This window comes from Numida meleagris, chromosome 6 (genome assembly GCF_002078875.1).
Source record: "Numida meleagris isolate 19003 breed g44 Domestic line chromosome 6, NumMel1.0, whole genome shotgun sequence".
Lineage (NCBI taxonomy): Eukaryota > Metazoa > Chordata > Aves > Galliformes > Numididae > Numida > Numida meleagris.
In genome coordinates this window covers 26,103,252-26,126,346 of record NC_034414.1, presented here as the reverse complement: position 1 = coordinate 26,126,346, position 23,095 = coordinate 26,103,252, and the positions used below count along the sequence as shown (strand labels likewise).

The 23,095-nt window shown below is 39.3% G+C and overlaps 2 protein-coding genes across 10 annotated transcripts in view; one reads left to right on the top strand and one right to left on the bottom strand.

The window, feature by feature from the left end:
• Positions 1-881, bottom strand: part of GANC (glucosidase alpha, neutral C) — a 21,181-nt gene extending 20,300 nt beyond the window's left edge. For all 8 annotated transcript variants that reach the window (XR_002440653.1, XR_002440651.1, XR_002440654.1 and 5 more), the window contains exon 1: positions 711-881. Coding sequence is in view for 5 of the 8 variants with exons in the window: in XM_021403385.1 (XP_021259060.1) it covers positions 711-739 (29 nt within the window). In the remaining 3 variants the exon portion in view is untranslated. The remainder of the gene's footprint in view (positions 1-710) is intronic.
• TMEM87A (transmembrane protein 87A) lies at positions 825-23,095 on the top strand. Of its 2 annotated transcripts, none has more exons than XM_021403400.1 (20): positions 825-1,059; positions 1,818-1,878; positions 5,359-5,456; positions 6,308-6,424; positions 8,007-8,060; positions 8,144-8,200; positions 9,881-10,031; positions 10,747-10,808; positions 11,861-12,044; positions 12,915-13,014; positions 13,634-13,727; positions 14,330-14,401; positions 15,292-15,400; positions 16,185-16,243; positions 16,509-16,612; positions 16,975-17,048; positions 18,404-18,465; positions 19,029-19,084; positions 20,390-20,420; positions 21,244-23,095. In XM_021403400.1, the coding sequence occupies exons 1-20, from the start codon at positions 928-930 to the stop codon at positions 21,283-21,285; spliced, it is 1,719 nt and encodes a 572-aa protein (XP_021259075.1). In that variant the 5' UTR covers positions 825-927; the 3' UTR covers positions 21,286-23,095. The 2 variants fall into 2 exon arrangements, with proteins under 2 accessions (XP_021259075.1, XP_021259076.1); XM_021403401.1 differs by lacking the exon at positions 14,330-14,401 and adding an exon at positions 14,977-15,045 and having other exon boundaries at positions 827-1,059.

Below are 23,095 nucleotides of genomic sequence, written 5' to 3'. Positions count from 1 at the left end.
TGAATCTGTGAGTAACAGAGTTGAATTTTCACACAAGTAAATTCTTAGGGCTTTGCATTTTGAGACAAGTTCACTATCTACAGCCCTTATAGTTTAACAAGTTCTAGTAATAAGAATGGAGAATCAGACGGGACTGGCAAAAAAGCAGAAAACGTGCACCCCTTTTCTCCCTGCAGAGGGACCGATGAGGGAGAGAGGCTGCAGATGGCTCTGTATTACTTCCAGACTTGAGAGAACTTCTAGGCCTATTAGAAAACAGAAAACTGTTGGCTTGCCTGAAACAATGGATTGTCATCAGAGCATTTCTCCTGGCATTTTGAGTTCAGCCACACACGGAAGAGAGTAAGGCTTTAGTACCGACAGATGAAGAGCTGAAGCTCATAAAATACTTACTGATGACATACGCACACCGTTTAAAAACACAGATGGCAGCCACGACGGCTTGGTCACAAGCGAACTAAGCTTTAACAGACTCGGGTCACTGCACAGGCCTCACGGCGACCACCCACCCCAGCAGTGCAGCCCTCCCTCCGGCTGCACATGTCCGTGTGCCCGGGGTGGAAGCATCGGCCGCAGGCCTGCGCCCACCCCAGCCGGCTCCGGGCCGTCCTTAGGGCCCGCCGCCGCTATCCACCCCGGTGCGCAGCCGGCCCGGCACAGCGGGGAGCGAGGAGAGGCCGGGCCGAGGAGCCGTTACCAGGCGGCGTTACCTGGCTTCCCCCTGCGCGGCCGCCTCCATCGCGGCGCCGTGCGAGGCCGGGTCTCTTCGCGGCAGCGCGGCGCTGCAATCTGTCACCGAGAGCACCGCCGGCCGGAGTGGGGGGGGACCGGGGCTCAGCCAGGCAGCAGCTCCGCCCCCGCTGCCCCACGGAGCTGCGTCGCCCGCGGGGAGCGGAAGGGGCGCGGCCACGGCCTCCGTGCGGCGGGATGGCGGCGGTGCCGCGGTACGGGGGGTGGCGGTGGCCCGGGGCCGTCCCGCTGAGGCTGCTGGCGCTGCTGGCGCTGGCGGGCACGGCGGGCGCCGGGCAGCTCTCCAAATGGCGGGTCCCGATGCCCATGGTGAGTACGGGGGCCGCCGAGTGTCTGCGGGGGCTGGAGGCCCCGGCTGCGCTGCTCGCGCGTCGGGGAACGTGGCGTTCCCGCCCGCAGCCCCGCGGTCTGCCTGGGGTTCTTCTGCTCGGATTCAGCCCCGGTCGGCGCTGGCCGCAGGGCAGAGGGAGGCGGCTGCGTGGGCAGGGGGGGGCTCGAGGGGCCCGGGCTGGGGGCAGCGGCCCTGCGGCGGGGCTGGGGCCTGGCGTGGGGAGAGCCGGGCCCGGCGGGGCTGAGCGGGTGGTGAAGGGTTTTCCGTGCTTCTGTGTTGCTCTCTGTGGGAGAGTGCGTGGGGAAAAGCTCTGTTGTCTCGCGTTAAACTTGGATTATCGGACTGAGTAGGGAGTAACGCATGTTTCTTGTGAGAAGGAAGCTTCAGGAGCAAAATTAAAAGAGTTGGGATGGACGCTCCTGTTGATTTTAAGAGTGAAAGTTTACATGGTTGGATAAGGTCCAGACCTTCTTATCAGCAAGAAAGTGCAAATCATTATAATAAACGGTGATGAAATTGATTGAGTTTTGCAGAACGACGACAGAAAAGTGTCTCAAGCCATCTTTGAGAGCAAATTGAGGAGGTGGTGAAGCATGACTGGAAAATCCAGTACAACTGGCTTCTGATTGTCATTCACTTTCATTTCAGTATTGCTTTAAAACTCTTAGTGGAAAACGACATGTAAATTGGATGTTATGAAACCCTCTGATATTTTCTCCTCTTTTTGCCTTTCCAGGGGAAGAAGTTTTTTAACTTTGGGAAGATTCTCTTCAGCAACACTACCATTTTCCTGAGATGTAAGTGGTCCCGAGGGCTTACGCTGCGCATGCTCTCACTCTGCTGTTTCACATAGCCCCTACTTCATGTTTTGGGACCAAAAGACCGTGAAGCACTTAATGGCACTGTTGAAACGACAGCTAGTTTCCTGTCACTGGGTGAAAGTTGCAGCTCTGATCTGATTGAGTATGAGAACAGTGTTGAAGGTGTGATCTCTTTTGGCTACAGCAGAAATGAACAGAACAGAAAGTTCTGTTCAGGCAAGTGGTGGAAAAGGGTGAGATGGGCAATGAGAGTACTGTTTTGTTTCACATAGAAGGTAATGAGGTGTGGGATGTGCTGAGCTCTGCAGTGAGGTGTGCTAAATGGCTCCGATTGGAGAGAGTTTGAGCCTTGACTGGGTGAGAGGCTGTTTGCACTGCAGAATCACCGATGGGTGACTGTTGCCTGTACTTGTGAGGTTTTAGAGGAGGCCTAAAACTCTGGAACTGGTAAAAGGGTAAAATTAAACACTCAGACGGAGCTTTCCTAAGGGCTCTTTTATCTTCCTGATCACAGTGTACAAGTGACCTACAGAGAAAATACCTTTGCAGCCTTCGTATTTGTTCTTTCTATCACTCTTTGCTGATCTGGCCAGGGCTTTGCGCTACATAGATCGGTGCCCTAAGGAGAGTTTCTATCAAATAGCCTTGATCTGTAAGCATGAAGGCAGTGCTGAGATGGCAGCTAGATGATGTAGGTGACTTGTGAAAGTGGCTGACTCTGCAAGGCTCACATCTTTACCATGCACTTCTAAGGGGTTGTTTGTACCAGTTCTTACCAGTGATGAGAGAGTGAAGCTTTCCACCTGCTAATTGAGTAGTTATACAGATACAGTGTCTGTGAGTGGCTTTTTGTGTTTGTATTAAATGAGGAATTAAGTCACTTCAGAAGCGATCAGTGGAATCTGTGCCTTTGTCACTTCAAGACTTACTGAAATTATTTCATTTTTATAACTGAGAAAATTAAGGTGGTAGAATTATTATCTGGTGATTCTTGATTAAATTGCATATTTCTTTGTTATGTTTAGTACTTACTGTATTGCTTATTCAGGTTTAATTTCAGATGCCTGCCCAGCTTGGGACGGTGTTTCCAATGGAGCTTATTAGAGTGCCTCCAACAACCCCAGATGAATCTGAAATAGGAGGCTAGTATAAAGGTGGTTATTAGTGAAGACCCATCAGGTCAGAATTAAGAGTTTTCCCGCATGTCAAGTGTGGGTTAAATTCTGTGTTTCACAGTCTGTGGGAAGACAACAGCAAGTCTGGGGAAAAGGATGGTGTTTTGGAAGAGCATCTTGAAGTTTGGTAGGGTTTAGGAACAGCGTTTTCAGACTGATATTGCATGTAAGGTTTAGGTTCCCGTAACAAAGTGTGTGGTAAGTCTAATCATGAGTTGTACGGCTGAAATAACCAGTAGAAGGAAGAAACTAAGAAATAGAGAAAAAAGAATTTGTTACAAGAGAGATTAGTGGCAGAGCTGGCAGTAAGAATTTAATCTCCTGGCTCCTGATGTAGACTGCAACTATCATGTGCTGTCAGCCTTTGAACGGGGGTAAAGCCTTAACATTCTCTGGTGAAGACACCTGTTTTACATACCATTGTGTTTAAAAGATTTATGTCATCTTAGATTAGCACCTGTACTTCCTCCTACTTTTTTTCTTTCCCCTTGATTTTTTTTTTTTTGTGGTGTGTTCTGTGTGATGGTATCTAATACTTTCTTCTGCTTTCTGTTTTTAACTGGGAAAACTGCCGCTGTTGTATAGCATTGTCAGTAATGAATTTATTTTATCTGTTAATTTTCTTAAGTGCTATTCTTGAAGACATGTGGTTTCCTGTCTAGAATCATACGGGAAATCCTGCTTCATCTATAAATGAATATAGAGAGTTCATTTGAGTTGAATATTGCTGGTTTTGCTTGAAGGCAAAGGAACTTTAATTTCCTTGTTGCTGAATTCAGTAAATGCCATGGGTGCCTTTTCTGTTTTTAAGAGTATTTCCTTTTCAGCATTCCTGTGATGATTGCTTAGATTGGTGCATTATTCTCATCATGTCCTGTTTTGCTTTTAGTTGGTGTTGCTGCTGAACACAGATCTTCAGAAATCCTATCTATTTTTAATAAATGGAGAAGGCATTCAAAATATTTTAAGAATAATTTTCTTTGTTTGTAGCACAGTTCTGAGATATTCCTCACTTGATCAGTTTTTTGAGTAAGGTATCTGTCTCTTGATAACTTGTCATATACCCACCTCATTGTAAGTGTTTGTTGCCTCTTAGTTTCATTATTTTGCCATCTGCAGCATCTAGGGCTGTGAGGAGGATGTATGCCTTGTTTTCATACATACCAGAACGTGTCATAAGGCAACTTATTTTTCAGTGATTGCATTCCTTTTTTTTTTTCCTCTGTTTTCAGCATTAGTGACTAGCTGTTTGTATCTCTACATAGGCTTGGTTTAGTCGTCACGTGGCTTTAAGCTGGCTTAGTCAGTTGGGATTGCTTGGCAGGGTCTCTTAATTTATTATTATTTTTTTTCATCTGCTGTGGTCAGTAGAGGAAACATTCACTGAAAGTTCTGCACGTGTAACAAACTTGTCGGTATGTAGTCTGAGATAATGTCCATTGTGAAACTGTGGTGACTTCTTAGCACTAGAAGAAACATTGTCATTTATTTTGTTTTGGTGCCTGCTGGCTGTCAAAACCCAATTATAATCGTTCATGTGGCTTCCAAGACTGAGTAATCTCTGCTCGTTTTGCTTACATTTGAAGTTTATCTTCTTAATGTCAATTTTTCTTCACCAGGGTTTAGTTTTGGAATGAGATTTGAAGAACAAGAATGATGACAAAATCTTTCTTGAGTAAATAAAGTGTTACTTTTAATCATTCATGCCTCTTATTCTTAAAATATATTAAAATGGAAAGTTGTAATATTTTGACTTCAGGTAGCATTGCAGCTTTGACAGCAAGCTAATTTGGGGATGGCTGTTGACTTATGAAGCTTTAGCTCTTCATCTATTGTATTGGTGATAATATTAGTATGTTTTAGTATTGGTATGTTAAAATTATCCATTAAATTGCCCTTAGTATTAACCTGCTATACACTGACATATAGAATCATAGATGTATCTCGGAAAGGGAAATAATTTCACATACTGTGATCATTTGGAGTCACTGCTGTCATCTTGTTTGGTTTTTGTAGTTGCTGGCACGTTCCTGGTTGTCTTAAGACCAAAAAAATTCCAAATGATCTTCAGCTCTTTAATGGAATTAACCTAATGTTACACTTGAGTTCTGTTTTTTGTATGCTTCTGTTTCTTCACTGAACAGTAGTGGATTATTTGAGGGTAATGTTCTTCTGTTGATTTACTTTTTGTGTTTAAATTTAATTACAGTAGTTTCGCACAGAATGGAAAGAGGAGATACAGTACATAGAAAATATTCCTTACATGTTGTTATCTTTTTAGTTGAAGGTGATGAGAAGTCTTGTGATCCCTCCCAAGGTTACAATGTTACGTGGTACTTAAGGTATTCTGATTGCTACAATGAAGTCTTCAACTTTGGGGTAAGAATTATATGGAAAAGGTGGGCTATGATATTTCTAGGTGTAACCAGGTCTGGGGTTGAGAGGATTGGAGATTGCTTATTTACATCCTCATTGCTCTGCCGGCCTAAAAGGTAGAACAAACTTCTGCATCAGTGAGAAGATGATGGAGAGATGAATCTTCAGCTTTTGGGAATTAATGACCTTTTTAGGGTAAAGTAAATGTATTTGTCAGAATTCTTCTAAACCCAGAAGTTGAAATAAGTGTATCAACTCCAACTCACACACTTCAGTTTAATCTGTCAAACGAGAATATTATTTACAAAAGTGCTTAATGACAGCCAATAGGAAAAAATATTTTCATGTTTGGTCTCAACTCTGTTCTTTTCATATGTACATTATAAGATGTAGTAATGATGTGTATGAAATGCGTAGTGTGTGTTTCAAACGTGGTAGAACACAGCTGTGGTTTATACTGTTTGTAACGCGTTTTCCTTGTTTACTTAAAATATTAACTACAACAATTGTAACTACTAGCCTAGTACAGTACTGAGGTATTTAATCTTTAGATAATAATGTGGAGTTCATTTTTATAGACTTAAGTTTTTGCTGGTTGCTTCACCTCCGCTGCAGGAGTAGATTTTTTAAAAATTGGGTATTAATTCTTTCTCAAATCTTGTGTGTGTGTATTTCAATATGCTTTTGGAGGGAAAAGGGTCCTGTGTGGCCTTGCTGGCTTCTGGCCTATTAAACTTTGTTCAAGAGTTTATGCAGAGGAGAGTTTTGGTGCTTTCCAGGTCTTGCAGCTGCCTACTCAGATAAAACATCTGATATAATGAATGCTAATTTAAGTTCTCTTCTCTATTTGGCAGGAAGAACAGGCAGAAAGTTATTTTGGGACTACATCTGAAGAGCATCCGGGTTGGTCAGGATACTATGCCACAGCTTCTCTCCTCTTTCCAAATTGCTCTGAGCTGTTCAAGCCTCAGGTATGGATAGAAATTTTAGTTTGCTTTGTTCTCATACAACATACAGACATGACATTAGATCCTGTTAGATGAGGATCACTCATGTGAGGATTGCTGTATGTTGGGAAGTACTTACTTTTTGTATGTTTATGACAACCAAACTGCAGCGACGACTTCTTAATTTTTGCTTTACTTCTGGCTTGCTGTTCAACTTATGGCTCACCTTGAGAAAAAATACCCACACTTTAAAGTTCATTGCTTGTTTTTGTTTGTGGTTCTGTGTTCTATATTTAAGTTAGCACTAAGAGCTGAGATACAGAAGTCTGCTAGATGCATAACAGTGTGCATCTTTGGCAATAGAATGAATCTCCTGCTAATTTGGTCCGGTGAAGGACTGGGATAATTGGTTGAAGTGAAGAATAAGTAGAGCAAAATGGTGGTTGAAACAAATTAAATGGGGAAAACAAGAAAGACAGTGCCATGTAACTTTGTGAAGTAATGTTTGAATGAAGGCTCTGTGCCAGCTGTGTATCACCAGGAGAAGCTGTACAATCACAATAATGTTGGTGTCAACGTAACAATTTTTTTTATGGTGTACTTAAGGATTCAAAGCAAACTGTGCAGTGCTCTGTCTTTATTAAACCAGTCCTGATTTAAACAAGAGGGTGTGAACATAAAATGCTTGGAGTTGTCTCCAACTGTTGAATCTAGTTTTTTTTTTCTTTCCTAAAGAAAATGGATTGCCTAAAGGTGACTTGAAAAGGTTTTTTTTAGTGATTTGTTTTGCGCACCTCTAACTCCTTTGATATGTGAAGATGACTTGAAAGGATTTTTTTAGTATATATACTGCCTACTTTTTATGTTTATTAAATGTCTGTTCTATTTTTATGTCGTTTTATAGAAAAGTTGTTGAGGGCTTATCTATGTGATGTGAACTGAGGCATCTTAACTGAATGCCGATGAAGCTGGGAATTTTAAAAACTTTAAGAGACTTTTCCTCCCGTTCCTTTGAAAAGTCTACTGAAATTTTAACAGAAGTTATTCCTCCTGGACATTCATTTTTGAACTTAGACATAAATGTCTCCATTTTGGTTATTCAGCTTTGTTTCTTGTGGTATGGTAGTTTCACTAGGTTTTAAGTCACTGTAGTTCAAGAGAGTTGGCAAATTCTGGATCCCTGTCTGCATAATAGGCATACATTTATCTGGGGGCTTTTTTTGCCTGTACCGAGGCAGAAATCCCTGAATCTTGTTTCTGTCCTTGCAGCTGCCATTTAGTAATGGTGGTAGCTAACAGATGCATATTTGAGAAGTAACATTAATTTCACTGCTGTCATGTCCCTGGATCCAGCTCTAAAAATACGGACTTGTTGTATGAGAGGGGACGGGGAGAAGCAATTCTCAAGTGACAAAATATTAATCTAAGTATTCAAAATTCCCTCCAGATATGGACAATTGTTTGATTTAATTAAAGAAATGAAAACTCTCCAATGCTGCTGCTGTTTCAGATAATCCTTCCTTAAAATCAGTTTTACTTTTGTGGCAAGTGATGTCACGTTAATGCACAGTACCTATAAATACTGTACTTTTTTTTAATCTTACAGATTTTCTATAAAGAATTTGTTCATCCAGAGCCTCTCTCACCTGAGAAACAAGAGGTATTTTTTTTTCCTTCTAACGAATGAGCATAGAAGTGAGAGTTTTGACATCCTGACTTATCCATTTTCTATTTTTCTCTAAGGGCGTGAAAGATAAGGTGGAGAGTGGAGCAAATCGCACGATGGCAGCAGATAAAACTGTAAGTGTATTGAATTTAAATCTAATTTGGAATCCAGTGGTGTATAATTTTTTTGTAATTTTTTTATGATAAGAGCTATAAATCATATAGTAGTGTTTACAGGGATAGTACAGTTTTGTTGCGTGGTTTGTGTGACATGTTTGTTTTGTTTTACAGTGACACGTGGATGTGGAAGGGGGGGATAGTGTTTGAGACTTTGATTTGCTTTAGCCTGAAAATAGATGGGGGGGAACTGACCATAACTATATTTATAATTATTTTTTCATATGAAATACAGAACTTTTACCATTCAAACTGATGGTATAAATAATTTTTTAAAAATTATTTTAAAAAAAGACAGTAATCTAAAGAATACAAAATATATAAGCCTTAAGATAATCAGTCCTGTAAGAGATCACTAATATTTAGGGATTACATTTGTTTTCATCTTGACCTAGTCAGTCCTTTAAAACATTGTACGTAACAAGGTGAATGATTTCTTTTGAGTTTCAAATCTGTTTGTATTTTTATTATGTGTCATGTTCAAGCCTTAACCAGGAACAGTGGTCAAAATAACTTCACAGTGAATTTCCTGTGGAAGAAAAAAAAAAAAAAGTTTTGTTTCCTTTATACTATTAACAAGGCCATCTAGCTAAAAGGTAAACGTGTGGTTGGGAAATAAGGAATCAGTGCAGCAGAAGATAGATATATTTTAAAGGAAAAATCAAATTTCTTTTAAGCTTAGTTAAAAACATAGCAAGCATTTTAACTTCAGTCAATATTAGCATAAGCATTTTTGATGCATAAAATTCTGTTTGCTTTAGGTCTTGTAGTCAGAAGGACTCTTAGAAGAAATGCATGGATTTAATACTAAAATTCTCTTGGGGATGCCATTATTAAAAGGCTTGTGCTAGTTCTACTGTGGTCTTGTAAGCAACATATGTGTACATAGTCTTAACTTTAATCTCAAAGCTTCTGGTGGGCAATTGCAGTTTTTGATATGGCTGGAACTTCCTTAGTTGTGGAATTAATGGTTTTGAGTACTGGAACTCAAAAGAAATCTCTGATTTTATTTATTTATTTCCCTATCTTGCAAATAGGGCAAGCTTCCTCGTTCTTAGTTTGCTAGCAAGGTCTGATTCTTAGAGGTATGGAAGCTGTTTCAGAGGCAGTAGTAGTTTTCTGAGGAAATGACTAAAATGGAATTTTTTAATTCTCTTCAGCTACCTCTTTTATCTTACACTGTAAAATTTAGTCTTCACCAGAGAGCCAAGTCATATGCGGGTGGCCTGTTGTGAAATGCTTGCTATCAGGAGTCAAGAAGCATCTCTGACAATCTGTATTCTTAGGCTGCAAACAAGGAATAGCTACTTTGTTGAATTCTTTGTGATGTTTGCAGTACCTTTGAGATCACTCTTGCAATAACACAGTATACGATTTCTAAACAAGCCCTGATCACCTCTTCAGTCTTTTAATGATTCTTCTGGATTCAAATGTAGGGAAATTAAAGACTTTTTAGATATGTCTCATAAATGAATTCAAAAAAGTGCACATCAAATATTTGTTAACAAGCTTTAGGACTGAGAAGAGATGAACTTTGTTTTTATATGAAAGATAGCACCCACATATGGAGAGTATACTTTGTTTATTTCATGTGTTCCTTTTTCATATGCTATTTACATGCAGACATCTTATTTTCAGGCAATGAATGCTGTTATTAAAACATGGAGAGATGGGCCATATATATTTATTGTGCAAATTGGAGTTACAGCTGCAAAAGATTCTACAAACAAACTTAAAAGAATGGAGAGAACAACACCTGCCTCAAACCCCAAAGAAAAGCTCTTTACAAGTAAGACAGCTAAAAATAGATATTACTTTTTTTTATGTATACCATTCTGACAGGTTTCTAAAGTACTTCTTTATATGTACTACTTAGTTCATTTTCATAAGTCTCCGTCTTTGACTTCACATAGATATACGTAATACCTACCACAACTCATCTTAAGATAATACGTGATTGCTAGTGGTTTGAAGATCTTAAGGCTGTTGATCTATCAGCGTAATGATGGAGGTAGAGAAGATACCCAAGCAGTTCAATTTTAAGTTGTTTTTTGTAATGATTGGACCAACACAATGATTTACGTTAATAAGCTCAAATCATGTAGGACATAAAGATCACAGTTGTCATTTTGAAATTTTATTATCAATACACTGATAGGTAAAATATAATTATCCATGTTTTAGAGAAGATTTAAAATCCGCTTAAAAAAGCTAGAATGTGTGCTTTCAAACTTTACTGTTACACATTAATCCACAGCACAGAGTACTATAACGTGAAGTAGTACTGCAAGTTACTTGGTCACAAAGCATATAATTGCTTTAATATAATTTAATTAGTTGAATATGTTACGAGTCTTGCATTTGATTCAAAAGTGAAGTTAAATTTAAAGGCTTCTTCCATGTGAATTTCCGTATGCTTGAGTAAAAATCAGTTAAGTACTTTATAAGCTGGCTCCCCACACTTGCTTCCTGCTTAAATTGATTACTGTATTGTTTTTTGACAGTGACAGTAGAACTCAAGGGGCCATATGAGTATCTATCACTTGCAGACTATCCGCTGATGATTGTAAGTAAAACAGTTTTTCTATCAAGTTGTCTGTGGATGTGAATTTCTGCTAAATAGTCTCTTTCCATACTTAAGGGAGACAAAGCCTGTGGCTTTGAAGTACTAATTTGTCAGAAGTTTTTCTTGTAGTACATACGGGAGAACAGACATATAGATTATTAAATCTGAATAGACTTCAGATATTTGCGTATGCTGCTGATGTCTGTCTATGGATTGTGTCACTTGATGCCTGTCAGTTTTTGTAGTGCCAGAAGGTATTGCTATCATTAACTCTAAACTGAACAATTTTACTGACACACTGTTTTTTTCCTTAGTTCATATCTTAGAAAAATTGCTATTCTATTGTTTTGTTTACAGCTACTGTTTCATTTGTCATTGATTTGTTCTCTTATAGTCTCATCTTCCTTCAGCTATCTTCCACACCATGAGGAGGTCCTCAATACTGCTTAGCAGTGAAAGCATAATTGAACTACAAAGAGCTAATTCCCCTTTTGTTCAGAGAAATTGCTGACTTATCAGTAGTTGCTTCTGTCAAGGAGGCTTAGAAAATAACTTATCTAGTGTAGACAGACTTTAGCTGGGGATCGGTAAGAAGTAAGATATCTGGCCTGTCTTTATTGGCAAGAGTAACCTGTAAATAGGAGAGTCTCGTGGCATTTCTGAAACACATTTTACTTGCTGCATAAGTAAGAAGCTTCCAGCGTTTCTGATGGCTTGTAATTCGTTGGTGTGAATATCCCCACGTGGCAGGTCCAGAAAAAGGGCTCTGTCTGCATGTTTCTGTAATGGAACAAATGGAACATCTGGATGTGAACTGGCATGTTTAGATCCTTAACATTTGAACTGTGTGGATGCTTGGGCGTGAAAACCTGTAAGGATCAGAAAACTGTTCTCCTAAGAGGCATTTTCAGTTTGTGAAAGTTTTAAAGGCTCGTGTAGCTAACTTCCATGCTTCTTCTGTAATGGAATGTTTGAACTTACATTTATGATTCTTCAATTTTTATTTTTCTTTCATCTAAGTATACTACTTTTTGCTTCTCTTTGTATAATAGTTTTTCATGGTGATGTGTATCGTGTATGTATTCTTCGGAGTTCTGTGGCTTGCATGGTCAGCCTGTTACTGGCGGGATCTCCTGAGGATCCAGTTCTGGATTGGTGCTGTTATCTTCCTGGGGATGCTTGAGAAAGCAGTATTCTATGCAGAGTTCCAGAACATCCGCTATACAGGGGAATCTGGTAAGTGGCAACTGCAACTTGTGTTTTCGTTAATGAACATAGCACTAATTGCTTAAGCTAACACATAACTGAATGGGGGTTACAGGTGAATTTTAACTGTATGATTACTTGAGGATTGCCTCAAAACAAAGAACATGGAACGGAGTTTCTGTGTGTCTTTTAATATACTGTAAATGCTTTTTGTGATCTCTTGAGAGCCTGTGCTCTTTTAAAACAAAAATGCTGTGTTAACTTCTGAGTGTAGTGCTTAAAGAATCTGGCATTCTGTATTCCTGAAGTATTCACTATAATACCTCGCTTGAGGTCTAAAACAGGGCTTCTGAAGTATAGTTTGTAATTCACCTCTTACAGTTAGCCTTGGAAAGAGACTTTCAACTGCTTGTTCATCATGACACCATTGCCAGAAACCTTTGGTTTTCAGTCAGTAGCCTGATAACTCATCATAAGCAATTCTCTCTCAAAAAAACCCCTTTGGGACACTGTTTTAGGACGGAAGCATGCAAATGAAACTAAGTTAAACTTCGTTATGACTTTTTTAATTGGTCACATCCATGGTGCTGGAGGTTTTGTTGGTTGGGTTGTTTGGAAGATTGTCCAGGCTAATATTGTGAATAAAAAAATTTTATGGATCTTCACTCTCCACTTTCTTCGGACTTAATTTTCAGTTTTAAAAACTAATTTTATTTGTAACAGTAAGAGACGTAGGTATTCTGAAACTTTACTCCAGATGTAGATAATAAAGGCATTATAAATTTTAATAGCCTACTTGCTGAAAATAATAGTGTCTGCTCTTATACTACAATCATAAGCAGTAGCCAATAAAATATAAATTATTTTTTATGACCAAGCTTCTTCTTTGTTTTTTGGTAGTTCAGGGAGCACTAATATTGGCAGAACTGCTTTCTGCTGTGAAACGTTCACTGGCTCGAACTCTGGTCATCATAGTCAGCCTGGGATATGGAATAGTCAAGTGAGTAAAAATCTGTTTTTCTGATAATTTAAGGTAGTATTAATTTCCCTGCGCTTTGCAACTTAGAAGATAGATGCTTGAGTTAAGTGGTGTAAAGCTCCAGTCCTCTTCACTACTCAACAGAGACATATACTTCCATGTAGTGATTACTCCTTTTTTGCATCCTCCTGCTTTTACTACTGTTGCATAGGATTCTGAGAGTCACTGCTGAGATTGTGAATCTCTAGCAGAGATCTGCTTTAGGAGGCTTCTGCTGCTCATCTGTCTGCTCCCATCTGTATTACGTGGTAAAATAATGTCATGTGGCATTGGGATCTTCTGTCAAGTCAGGGTGTGTTGAGGGAACTGAAAAAGAAGATGGGGCCTGGGACTTCTTGAAATGGTAATAAAATGCCGAGTAGGTTAACTGTTACCGATCTCTTCCTTAGCCACATCATGGTGAAGGACAAAAAAAAATGGTAAGCGTAGGAGCACCATAATAAAATGATTCTAATGATCTGGGAGTGACTTGTCCCAAGAAGCTTTTATTTGTGTGCCTCTTGCCTCATGCTGAACTCAAGTTGATGTGATTTCTTTCTTTTTCCACACTTAAGATTAACTTCACTTCATTTTTTTACAGGCCTCGTCTTGGAGTTACTCTTCACAAAGTAGTTATGGCTGGAGCCCTTTATCTATTATTTTCTGGCATGGAAGGTGTTCTTAGAGTCACAGGGGTCAGTAACTTCTGGTTGAATTTTTCTTGTATGCTACAGATACTACTGTCTTAAAATTAAGTGCCAAGAGAGAATCCCAGGGATTCTCCAAAAGAACCCCCCCAGAAAGGGAAAAAAGACAAGTGGTTAAACTCCGGGACTGTGGATGTGGATTACTGATAACTGTTTTAAACTTGTTGTCTGCTTTATGCGTCTGGATGCAGTTGTGTATTTTGAAATAATTTTGTGATTAGCCAGGTTCCAAATGCTGTTGTGACTATGTCTAGTACTTTAGATTAGGTAGGAATTTCAGGATGCAGGGCTAGTTCCAGACCTAAAGTTGATTCATCTGGCTATGAATGCTGTTTTTTCTTAATTTTTTTGTTGAAAAACAAACAAACAAAAAATAACGACAACAAAACCAAGAAAAACCAGCAATAAACAAACCAGTGTTTTGTATTTGAGGCTGTACCTGGGGGCTGTACCTGGGGAAGTGTTCATGAGTTGTGCTGCTACTTGCTTCATTCTAGAAATGCATATTAGGATGTAAATTTCAGTTATTGTTCAGTGTTAGTATCTTGGGACAAGATATTTAACATGTTATGTATTTGGTACTTTTTCAGTTTTTCTATGACACTGTGGCTCTGATAGCAAACTTGGCCCTGTCCATGATTGATGCCTGTATTATTTTGTGGATATCCTTTCATAAACTGCAGAAAGTTATGAGCTTGTTCACAGAACTACGTGTCTAATACTTTAGAAGCAGTAAAAAGTGACTTGCTTTTGTCATTTAGGATTTTCATAGTTTCTTGTAGACTCAAAAGGCAACTTTTGCAACTTTCAATCAAACCCATGGATGATAGTTGAACATCGAGTTCTTCCATGAGTAGCGTAGAGGATTTAGTTACTGTATTTCTAACAAGCTAATTGCTGATTTTCTATAACAGAAGTGGCCAGACTAAATCTTTGCAGCAATAATCTTAACAGAGGCTCTTGTTAATGCTGCTAAATTGACTTAATCTGGAAAACTACCTCTTGCCTTGCTGATGGAGAGTTGGGAACTGACAGTGTGCTGTCGTTTGCTTTTGTCCTTTATAAACCCCACTGTGCATTGAGTTGAACACCTTGTTCAAACCCTTGTTTCTGTAGTAAAACTCAGAAGCATTGTGGTGAAGTGTCTGTGGTTTCTTGTAACATAGCCTGACACTCCTCCATCCTGCACCTTGTTTCCTTTTCAGTTTGTTCTTACTGGCTCTCTCTTTGTCTCCAGGCCCAGAATGATCTTGCCTCCTTGGCTTTTATTCCCCTGGCTTTCCTAGATACTGCCCTGTGCTGGTGGATATCCTTCACTGTTTTACTTGGTGGGGTGTGTTTTCTTTGAATTTTTTTTTTTTTTCCAGGGAGTGTTTGGTACTATCCTATGCTGCCATAGGATGACCTTCTGTTCTGCTTGAGTCTCATCTGTGTTTTAGAGGGCTGAGTTCATGGGTGCGTGGCTGGGTGGGTGCTGTTGTTCATAAAACCTGTGTCCTCTTAAGTCTGTGCCCAGCTTGTCCTCTTAGAGGTTTTCCTTGACTTTCTCTACATATTCATCAGCTTGACTCAGACAATGAAACTGCTAAAACTTCGAAGGAATGTTGTGAAACTCTCTTTGTATCGACACTTCACCAACACACTCATCTTGGCAGTAGCAGGTAAGCAGAAAATTACATTAATAAGTGTTAGCTGTTTTGAATATATAGCTTGATGAGCTCACTAAAGCAGATTTTTGAATTTAGTAACCGTTTGGTAAATATAATGAAAATACTCGCTATTTCTAACACTTTACCTGTTTCTAGTAGTATGTCTCTGTCAAGTGTTATGCTGATGCTTTGGAGGCAGTGGGTCATTTGTCAGGAAGTTAGTAAGAGCTTCTGTAACGGAGTGCTTTAGTCCCTCTTAATAATAACTGCACTTCAAAGTTTTGGGGTTTTTTTTGGCTGGCTGTGCATTGCTAAGATCATTTTTTAGTGGTTCTTCCTCCTTAGCTGAAGACCAGAGTGACTCTTGAAAAAGCAGTGTTTGTAGTATTGTAACACAACGTCCTGCCTGTATTCTGAAGGACTAGAAGTTGTGATTCTCTCTACAGTATTGATAGCTGAACTCCAGGAGTATATCTTAGTGCTGCCAGGTGCTTGGCTTCTCTTGTCTATTTGGAAACTACATCCATACAATGAACAAGAAAGTTTCTAACCGTTGTGTGTGTGTATGTATTTATTTATTTTACTTAAACATAAAAGCAGCACATTCGTTTAATTGCCAGCTCTGATAAAGTTCCTTGCAGCATCTGGTTCTCAGTCATCATCAGACTCCTTAGTGTTTTCTCACTATTTCCCTATATAAGTCTTCACCCTTTGTTTGGGAAACACAATCCTATTAGTAATACACAAACACTAGCATATTTTGTAGTAATAAGCAGTTTTTGTTTTAATCTTGCAGCATCCATTGTATTTATTATCTGGACTACCATGAAGTTCAGGCTGGTGGACTGTCAGTCGGTGAGTTCATATTGAATGCTTTCTGTGGTTTCTCTTTTGAAAAGCTTAAATTTGTCAGTCTAAGAGGTGAGACTGGGGATTCTGGAACAGATTTTTTTTCTGTGGATTATGTCTAGAGTAGTAACCATACGGTAAAATTGTCACTGTTGTAGGAAGTGAGCCTCTGTGTCACGTGTCGCATGTCTGTAATGCATCCTGGGAAAGTGCTGAAAACATGAACTTTCTTCCCAACAACTTTTATTTGTGCTTCTGTTTTCCTTGACAGGACTGGCAGGAGCTATGGGTGGATGATGCTATCTGGCGCTTACTGTTTTCAATGATCCTTTTTGTCATAATGATTCTGTGGAGACCTTCTGCTAACAACCAAAGGTTCAGCTTTTCTTATCTCTTTCTAAGAATACTGTTTTGGGGAATGCTTGTTTATCCAAAATAGTGCTGCTGGGTGACTTCAGTTGCAGCATACTGATCCATAGCATACTAATGTAGGATATTAAGCAGCATATGCAGGACTTGAGAAAAGTAGGTGTGAGAAGTGACTTAGTTAAAATTCAGTCTGTTCCTGGTGGTGAACTTATTTGAAAAGAAGTTGCTTGAACTCGTGATTATATAATTGAGCATAGGTCTTCAAAACAACATGCTACACAGAATAATGAAGAGAGATTAATGTTGGGGTGATAACTCTTAGGAGGCAACACATGTTCTTCTAAGTTATCTTTCTTTCCCTCCTAAAGGTTTGCTTTCTCACCGCTGTCTGAAGAGGAGGATGATGATGAGCAGAAAGAGCCAATGTTAAAGGAAAGCTTTGGTAAGAGCAAAATTTCTTTCCACCTGATTTGTGTTGGAGATGTCTGAGGAGAGATGTCTTTCTGTCAGGGGGAAGAAATAAAAATAAAGTTCATTACTGCTGTAAAAGTGGAGGATGCAATTGCCTGTTGCAGAAGAACAATGGCTTTAAATTTTGTATTTACACTGCCTGTTTAATCCTGGAGTTTTCAGATGACACTGAACACACTGCTGCTGTTGCGGTTGTTTTACCATATCCGTTGGACTATTTATTTTTTTTAATATGAGCAAAGTCGTGTTTGCATCCAGCTGTGATGACAGAGTTCTCTCAAATACTGTTGCTAGTCAGTGGGTTAGTTTGCAGTTCCTCTTTTGCAATCTGTTTTAATGATTCTAGTTTATGATCTGTTCTCTAAACTCTGCAGAAATCATCATAGAACCATAGAATGTCTTGGGTTGGAAGGAACCTTAAAGATCATCCAGTTCCAACACCCCTGCCATGGGCAGAGTTGATGCCTGCTAGATCAGGCTGCCCAGGGCCCCATCCAGCCCGGCCTTGAGCACCTCCAGGGATGGGAGAGCAACAAATTCTCTGGAAGTGAGAGTGCCTCACCACACTCTGAGTAAAGAATTCATGCCTGACATCTAATCTAAATCAACCCTCTTTTAGTTTCAAACCATTCCCCCTGGTTCACTAGATGTCTGCTGTAAACGTAAAGATGGGCCTCGAAGCAGTCCTGCTTTATAACACTAGGTGGCACCTTTCTCTACTACTGTAATGACCTTCTCTGCTTCAAATCTCCGTACTGTGTTTGTTGTCTTTTAAGCAAAACCATTTGTAAGTTTTGTGAAAAGGATAGGTGTTACACATACTGCTGCTGGGATATATCAGAGTCGTTTGACTGACTTAGGAGCTGAGAAAGTATGTATTATCTCCTAGGTGCATTTGCCAAATCATCTCTATTGGCTGTCTGGCAGGCTGGGAGATGCATGTTGCTTCTCAGCTCTTAAACAAGGCTGGTCAGCAGTCGAGAGGTAAAATAAATTTGGGGAGTTGCATAAATCACAGAATGGCTGAGGCTGGAAGGGACATCTGGAGATCATCCTGTCTAAACAGCCTGCCTAGGGAGGGGGGTTAAATAGAGTAGGGTGTCCAGGGCCACCTACAGATGGCTTTTGAAGATCTCCAAGGAGGGAGACTGCACAACTTCTCTGAGCAGCCGTATCTTCGATCCTTGCACTGTTTATGTCTGATTTAGAGAAAAAGAATAGAAATTTATATTTCCTAGATAAAATTGGAAAATTCGGGGCAAATAGGTATTTCACGTGTCAGGAGCTTGGTTACCAAAGTCTTTTTTTTCCTCCTTTTGTTTTCAGAGGGAATGAAAATGAGAAGTACAAAGCAAGAACCAAATGGGAATGTGAAAGCAAACAAAGCTGTAAGTATGTCCTCCTTACCTGAAGGAATATAGATCTGTCCCTTTTGTTTGTCTACCTCTCAGCAGTAGTTCACAATATGCAAAGCTATCAGACTGTAAACTTGAGTTTCATGGATTTGTTCAGAGGGGGAGTGAGTCCAAGTATCATATGTATACAGTGCTTCTGAAAAGGAAGTCTGCCAATAGAAGCTTTAGAATTCTGTCTGTTCTTTAGGAATGCTTGCACAATCCATTATAGATAGAACTATGTAACACTATATTCTGATAAAGAATAATAAGTTTGTCAGGCTAAGAGGGAGGTTTTTTAATTTTGAGATTTGCGATTCATTACAGGTGATATGTATAGTGTAAACAATCTGTCATGAGTGACCGGTTTGCTTAGTAACTACTAGATTATTTCAGAGTTATTACAGAACCTTAAGTTGCTAATTAGTTATAGGTTTCTTTTTCCTGCTGGAATATTTTTTCTATAATTTGGAAATCAGTTTGAAAGTAGGCTGAGAAGAAAAAGATACCATTTTGGGAAAAGTGACTTGTTTTCCTTTTAATTTCTGTACTCACAGCAGGAGGATGACCTGAAGTGGGTAGAGGAGAACGTTCCTTCTTCTGTGACTGATGTGTGAGTATTTTTTGTAGTCACAATAAAAGTGGGTTCCTCAGACATTAGGCACTCTAATGTATTTTTTGTTCCTGTAATTTGCATGCTGCACTTACTTAAACAGATACTGAAATGAGCCTGGAATTGGCCTCCTGTATTTTTAGTGGTCTTCCACATGGCTATACACAGTTCCTCAGACTTACGATTCATGCCGCTTGAATACATGCTAACTTACAGAACGCTGTCTCTGTGAAAACATAAACTGAACATTTGCACTTCACTAAAGTTTAAAAACTAAGAAAGTAAGTTCAGAAAGAAAAGAACAGCCAAGCCCTCTCTTTCTGTTTGAGTATATTGCTGGATGTAAATCACTGAGTAATTTCATTTATTTCTGTACTTTTTTTGGAATATTGAGTCATTTTTATGCAATTTAGTCATCTGTATACACAGTCCAGATCTGTTCTGCTTTTAATGCCAGTTCTTACATTCTAAAAAGGTCAGTATCTATATCTAAATTTTTCATAGCAAGTTCACGATTTCCTTGCATTCATGCATCTGAAGAGTAAAATTTGGCAGACTCTTTAGATTTAAGAACAGAGCTCTGCTTGGAATCATTTAAAGGCAAGAAATCAAGTGAAGCTTCAAGAGGAGAAAATAGTACATTTTCTCAATTGAATTAATTTTTTTCTGGGTCAAGCAATTATCTATTTGAAAAATCGTAGGTTTCCTTAGGACTAGGCTGGTATAAGCTAGGAAGGGTCACTCTGAGTTGGTCTGCAAAAGGGCTTTCTGTCCTTGAAAGTATGTTTTCAGGGCTGTGAAGAGTTGAGGTCCTAGCACACAGATGGAAAGTCTGCTGTGGCTGAAAAGGCTATGGTACCAGTGTAACTTGTGTGGTTTATAGGAATATTTTTTTTCTTCCCTACAGCATGGTCCCATATTCTAAATGTCTTAAGTATGGCTTAGCACGGTTTCTGTATTTACAAAATACCTCTTTTGAAGTTGCAGTCAGACTGGTAAGATGCTGTGAACCCAGCTTATTTCCTTGCAACATGGAAATTGTTCAGTTGGTAATGAGAAGTTCAGAAGCAGAGTACAAAATAGTGTTTGGGCCATGAAGGTCATTGAGAGATTACTACTTCAGCTCTTCCTCCTTTTGTGTGTCTTTCTCTAATTTTTATGTATTTAATTGAAAGGTCTATCTTCATTATTGCTCTTTTTTTGTCCTAAAAAGCTTAAGGTACAAGATAAGGCTGAAAAGAGTTTTCAGTATATGCTCTCAGTAGGTGCTTCAGTCTTCTTAACTATTTTTTTTCCCCTCTGCAGTGCTCTTCCAGCTCTTCTGGATTCAGATGAGGTCAGTGAACATATCTTCAGTACAAAACAGTCTTCTGACATACCAAAAGAGTCACGAGTCAGCTGCTGAGGACTTGGCTTATTAGAACTAGTCTCTAATCTTGCCAGTGCAGTAGTAGAATACTACAAAGGGGAGAATAAGAAGCAGAACTGTGATGCAGCTTCTAAGAATACACTTACATCTTAAAGATTTGCTCTCTGCAATGCTCATAATTTTAGGGATGATTGAATCTGTACTGAAGAATACAATTCAACGTAAAGCAATTGTTTTTTGGATTACAAACTCTTCCTGCTGTAGTCTGTGTGTCTGTGCAATTTCTTATGGTTTCCTACTCAGTTTCACTTCCTCTTTGTTAAATGATTAGGGAGAGATGTGATGCTGTGGAAAAGCAAGGGAGTTACATAGTCTGGAGAGAAGTATTTTTGATCAACAGAATGAATACTGTTGTAACATTTTGTTGCAAAGATATTCTTGGTGTTAAGATACTGTTAAATACTGTAACACTTGTAGTCAGTTTGAAGAGCACTATAATATATCTAGAAATTAAATGTCTGAAATGGGAGCGGAGCAGAAGCAGAGTGTGACCCATCAGCTGCTTAGGGAGAGCTGATTTCACAACAGTGAAAATTGTGGTGTGGGCCTGTGAATCAATCATGTAAGAATGACGTGACCTTTTCATTCTAAAAGTAGTAGTATGTCTGCTGTAAGTAGTGTTGAAATGCGTATGAGTGTGTATTGTGAACATGCATAGCATATCACCTTATTTCTGAGTAATTTACTTATGTTGGGGGAAATGATAGAATTGGAATGTCTTATTTTGCAGGAAAGAATGATTACACACTTTGAAAGGTCCAAAATGGAATGAAGGAGAAGGCTTTAGGTATTGGAATTGGAGACATCTCTTCTAAAGTTGCTTGGTGGAGCAAGTACATCCTGCTGATTTGTCTCTTGATCTCCGTCTTGGAAGTTTGACGCTTTATTGTCATGAGGGCATCTTGCTGTGAAAGAACTTCACAAGGACATTGATAAACTTTTTGGAAATTTTCAAATTGCAAAGTTGCTGCAAGTTTGGATTTTTAAGCAATTTAAATGTGTACTATTCCAGCACCTTCTGTAACTTTTTTCAAATATTTAATCTGTGAAACTAAAATTCCTAATGTCTGCTTGAGGAGTTTATATTTTAATGTTACAATTGACACTTAGAGGTGAATTGCCTTTACCTTTTTTGGTGGAGGGTGGGAACAGCAAGAAATAAGGACTGAAGAAACAACAGACCCATTTTCTGGTAGATAAGGGCTTATACTGTCATGTGTGTCCAACATTAATGAAAGGTTTTAGAGAGAAGCTCCCATTTATGAAGAAAATTAAGATGCCAGAAAGGAGATATTTGGAAAAGTTACAGCGATAGGAGTTTTAAATCAAGTGCAATTTTATTCATAACACTGTGTAAGAAAGATTTTCTATTTTAAATGCCATTGACCTATAGGTAACATCTGCGTAGAGCTAACGCTGTTAGCAAGTTGGCACATCTCATTGCCGGCAATGTGGTGATTGCCTGGAAAAATTATTTGCCCCAACCTTCCACGTGTTGCATGGTTTAATTGAAAAGCAAACAAAATACCAAAAAACCAACAACGACCAAACTCCAGACACGCTCCTGCAGTGCTCCACAATTGCTTGACCATTCACGTTAAGCAGCTATTTAAGTAAACATTTCAGAAAAAACTTTCCTCCCTGCACATCTTCCCCCAAGAATTCAGCACTCTTTTATGAGAAGATGGCATTGGTTCCTAGAGGGTGCAGGCACTGCTGCACCACGAGGCTTTGATGGTGTACACAGTGCTGGGATATTTTTGTTTCCAGTGTCTGTTTAGAATTGCCTCGCATGTAAACAATTTTACAATGGGCTTTCCTGTTCCAGTTGATCCTTGTAGCCAAAATCATTGTGTTTAAGTCAAAGTAGGAAATCTCTATACAACTAATTTTTTGTTTGTTTTGCTCCTGTCCAAAAGCTCTTTTTCATTTGAAAAGTTTTCTGTTTTTACTCTGTTCTTGGTTGTGGAGGCTTTGCATGCAAAACCTTACACGTGGAAGCCCAATACAGACTGTATGACAAAAGCTCTAATTTGGGTTCATACTCCTTACATCTGAGGATTACCACATAAGTGTCAGCACAGCTAGACTTCTAGGGAGCTGCTAGACAAACCTCTGCAGGTACTGGCTTAGGGAGCTAGCTTTTCTTGTTCTTAGCTCATAGCTGTGTCAGCAGAAGTGAATGTGCACCTGTACTTCATTTAACTGATGTCTGGTAGCTTAGCTCTTGTTCATCATCATCGGCCACTTATACTGGCTCATGGCACTTTACAGTAGGGTAGCTGAGGTGCAAGTGCGTAGTGTCTTCTGTCAGCTGTGCTGTGGAGGCAGCAAACCCTGAGCAGATGGGCAGAGAAAAAAGGTGGGGCTATTACACTTGACTCTGCTTCTGCAAGATTTGTTGTGGCGTACTTCTTCCAGCCCTTGTAGGCCACAGATAGATGCTGTAGAATCTTTAATTAGAAAACACTTCAACTTCTAATTTGCTATGCTTAATTGATTAAAAAATGAAACAAACATGACCTCCGTGCCCTTTTGGGGAGAAGAAATTTTGTGAAATAAAGCTATATGGAACTATTTAA

What these genes read in the sequence shown, in the direction of transcription:
- TMEM87A (XM_021403400.1), top strand. Translation starts at nt 928, where the DNA reads ATGGCGGCGGTGCCGCGGTACGGGGGGTGGCGGTGGCCCGGGGCCGTC. An exon ending in ATGCCTGTATTATTTTGTGG is followed by an intron (nt 14,402 to 15,291) that starts ATATCCTTTCAT and finishes GACTTTCTCTAC; the next exon opens with ATATTCATCAGCTTGACTCA. An exon ending in AATGTTAAAGGAAAGCTTTG is followed by an intron (nt 17,049 to 18,403) that starts GTAAGAGCAAAA and finishes TTTTGTTTTCAG; the next exon opens with AGGGAATGAAAATGAGAAGT.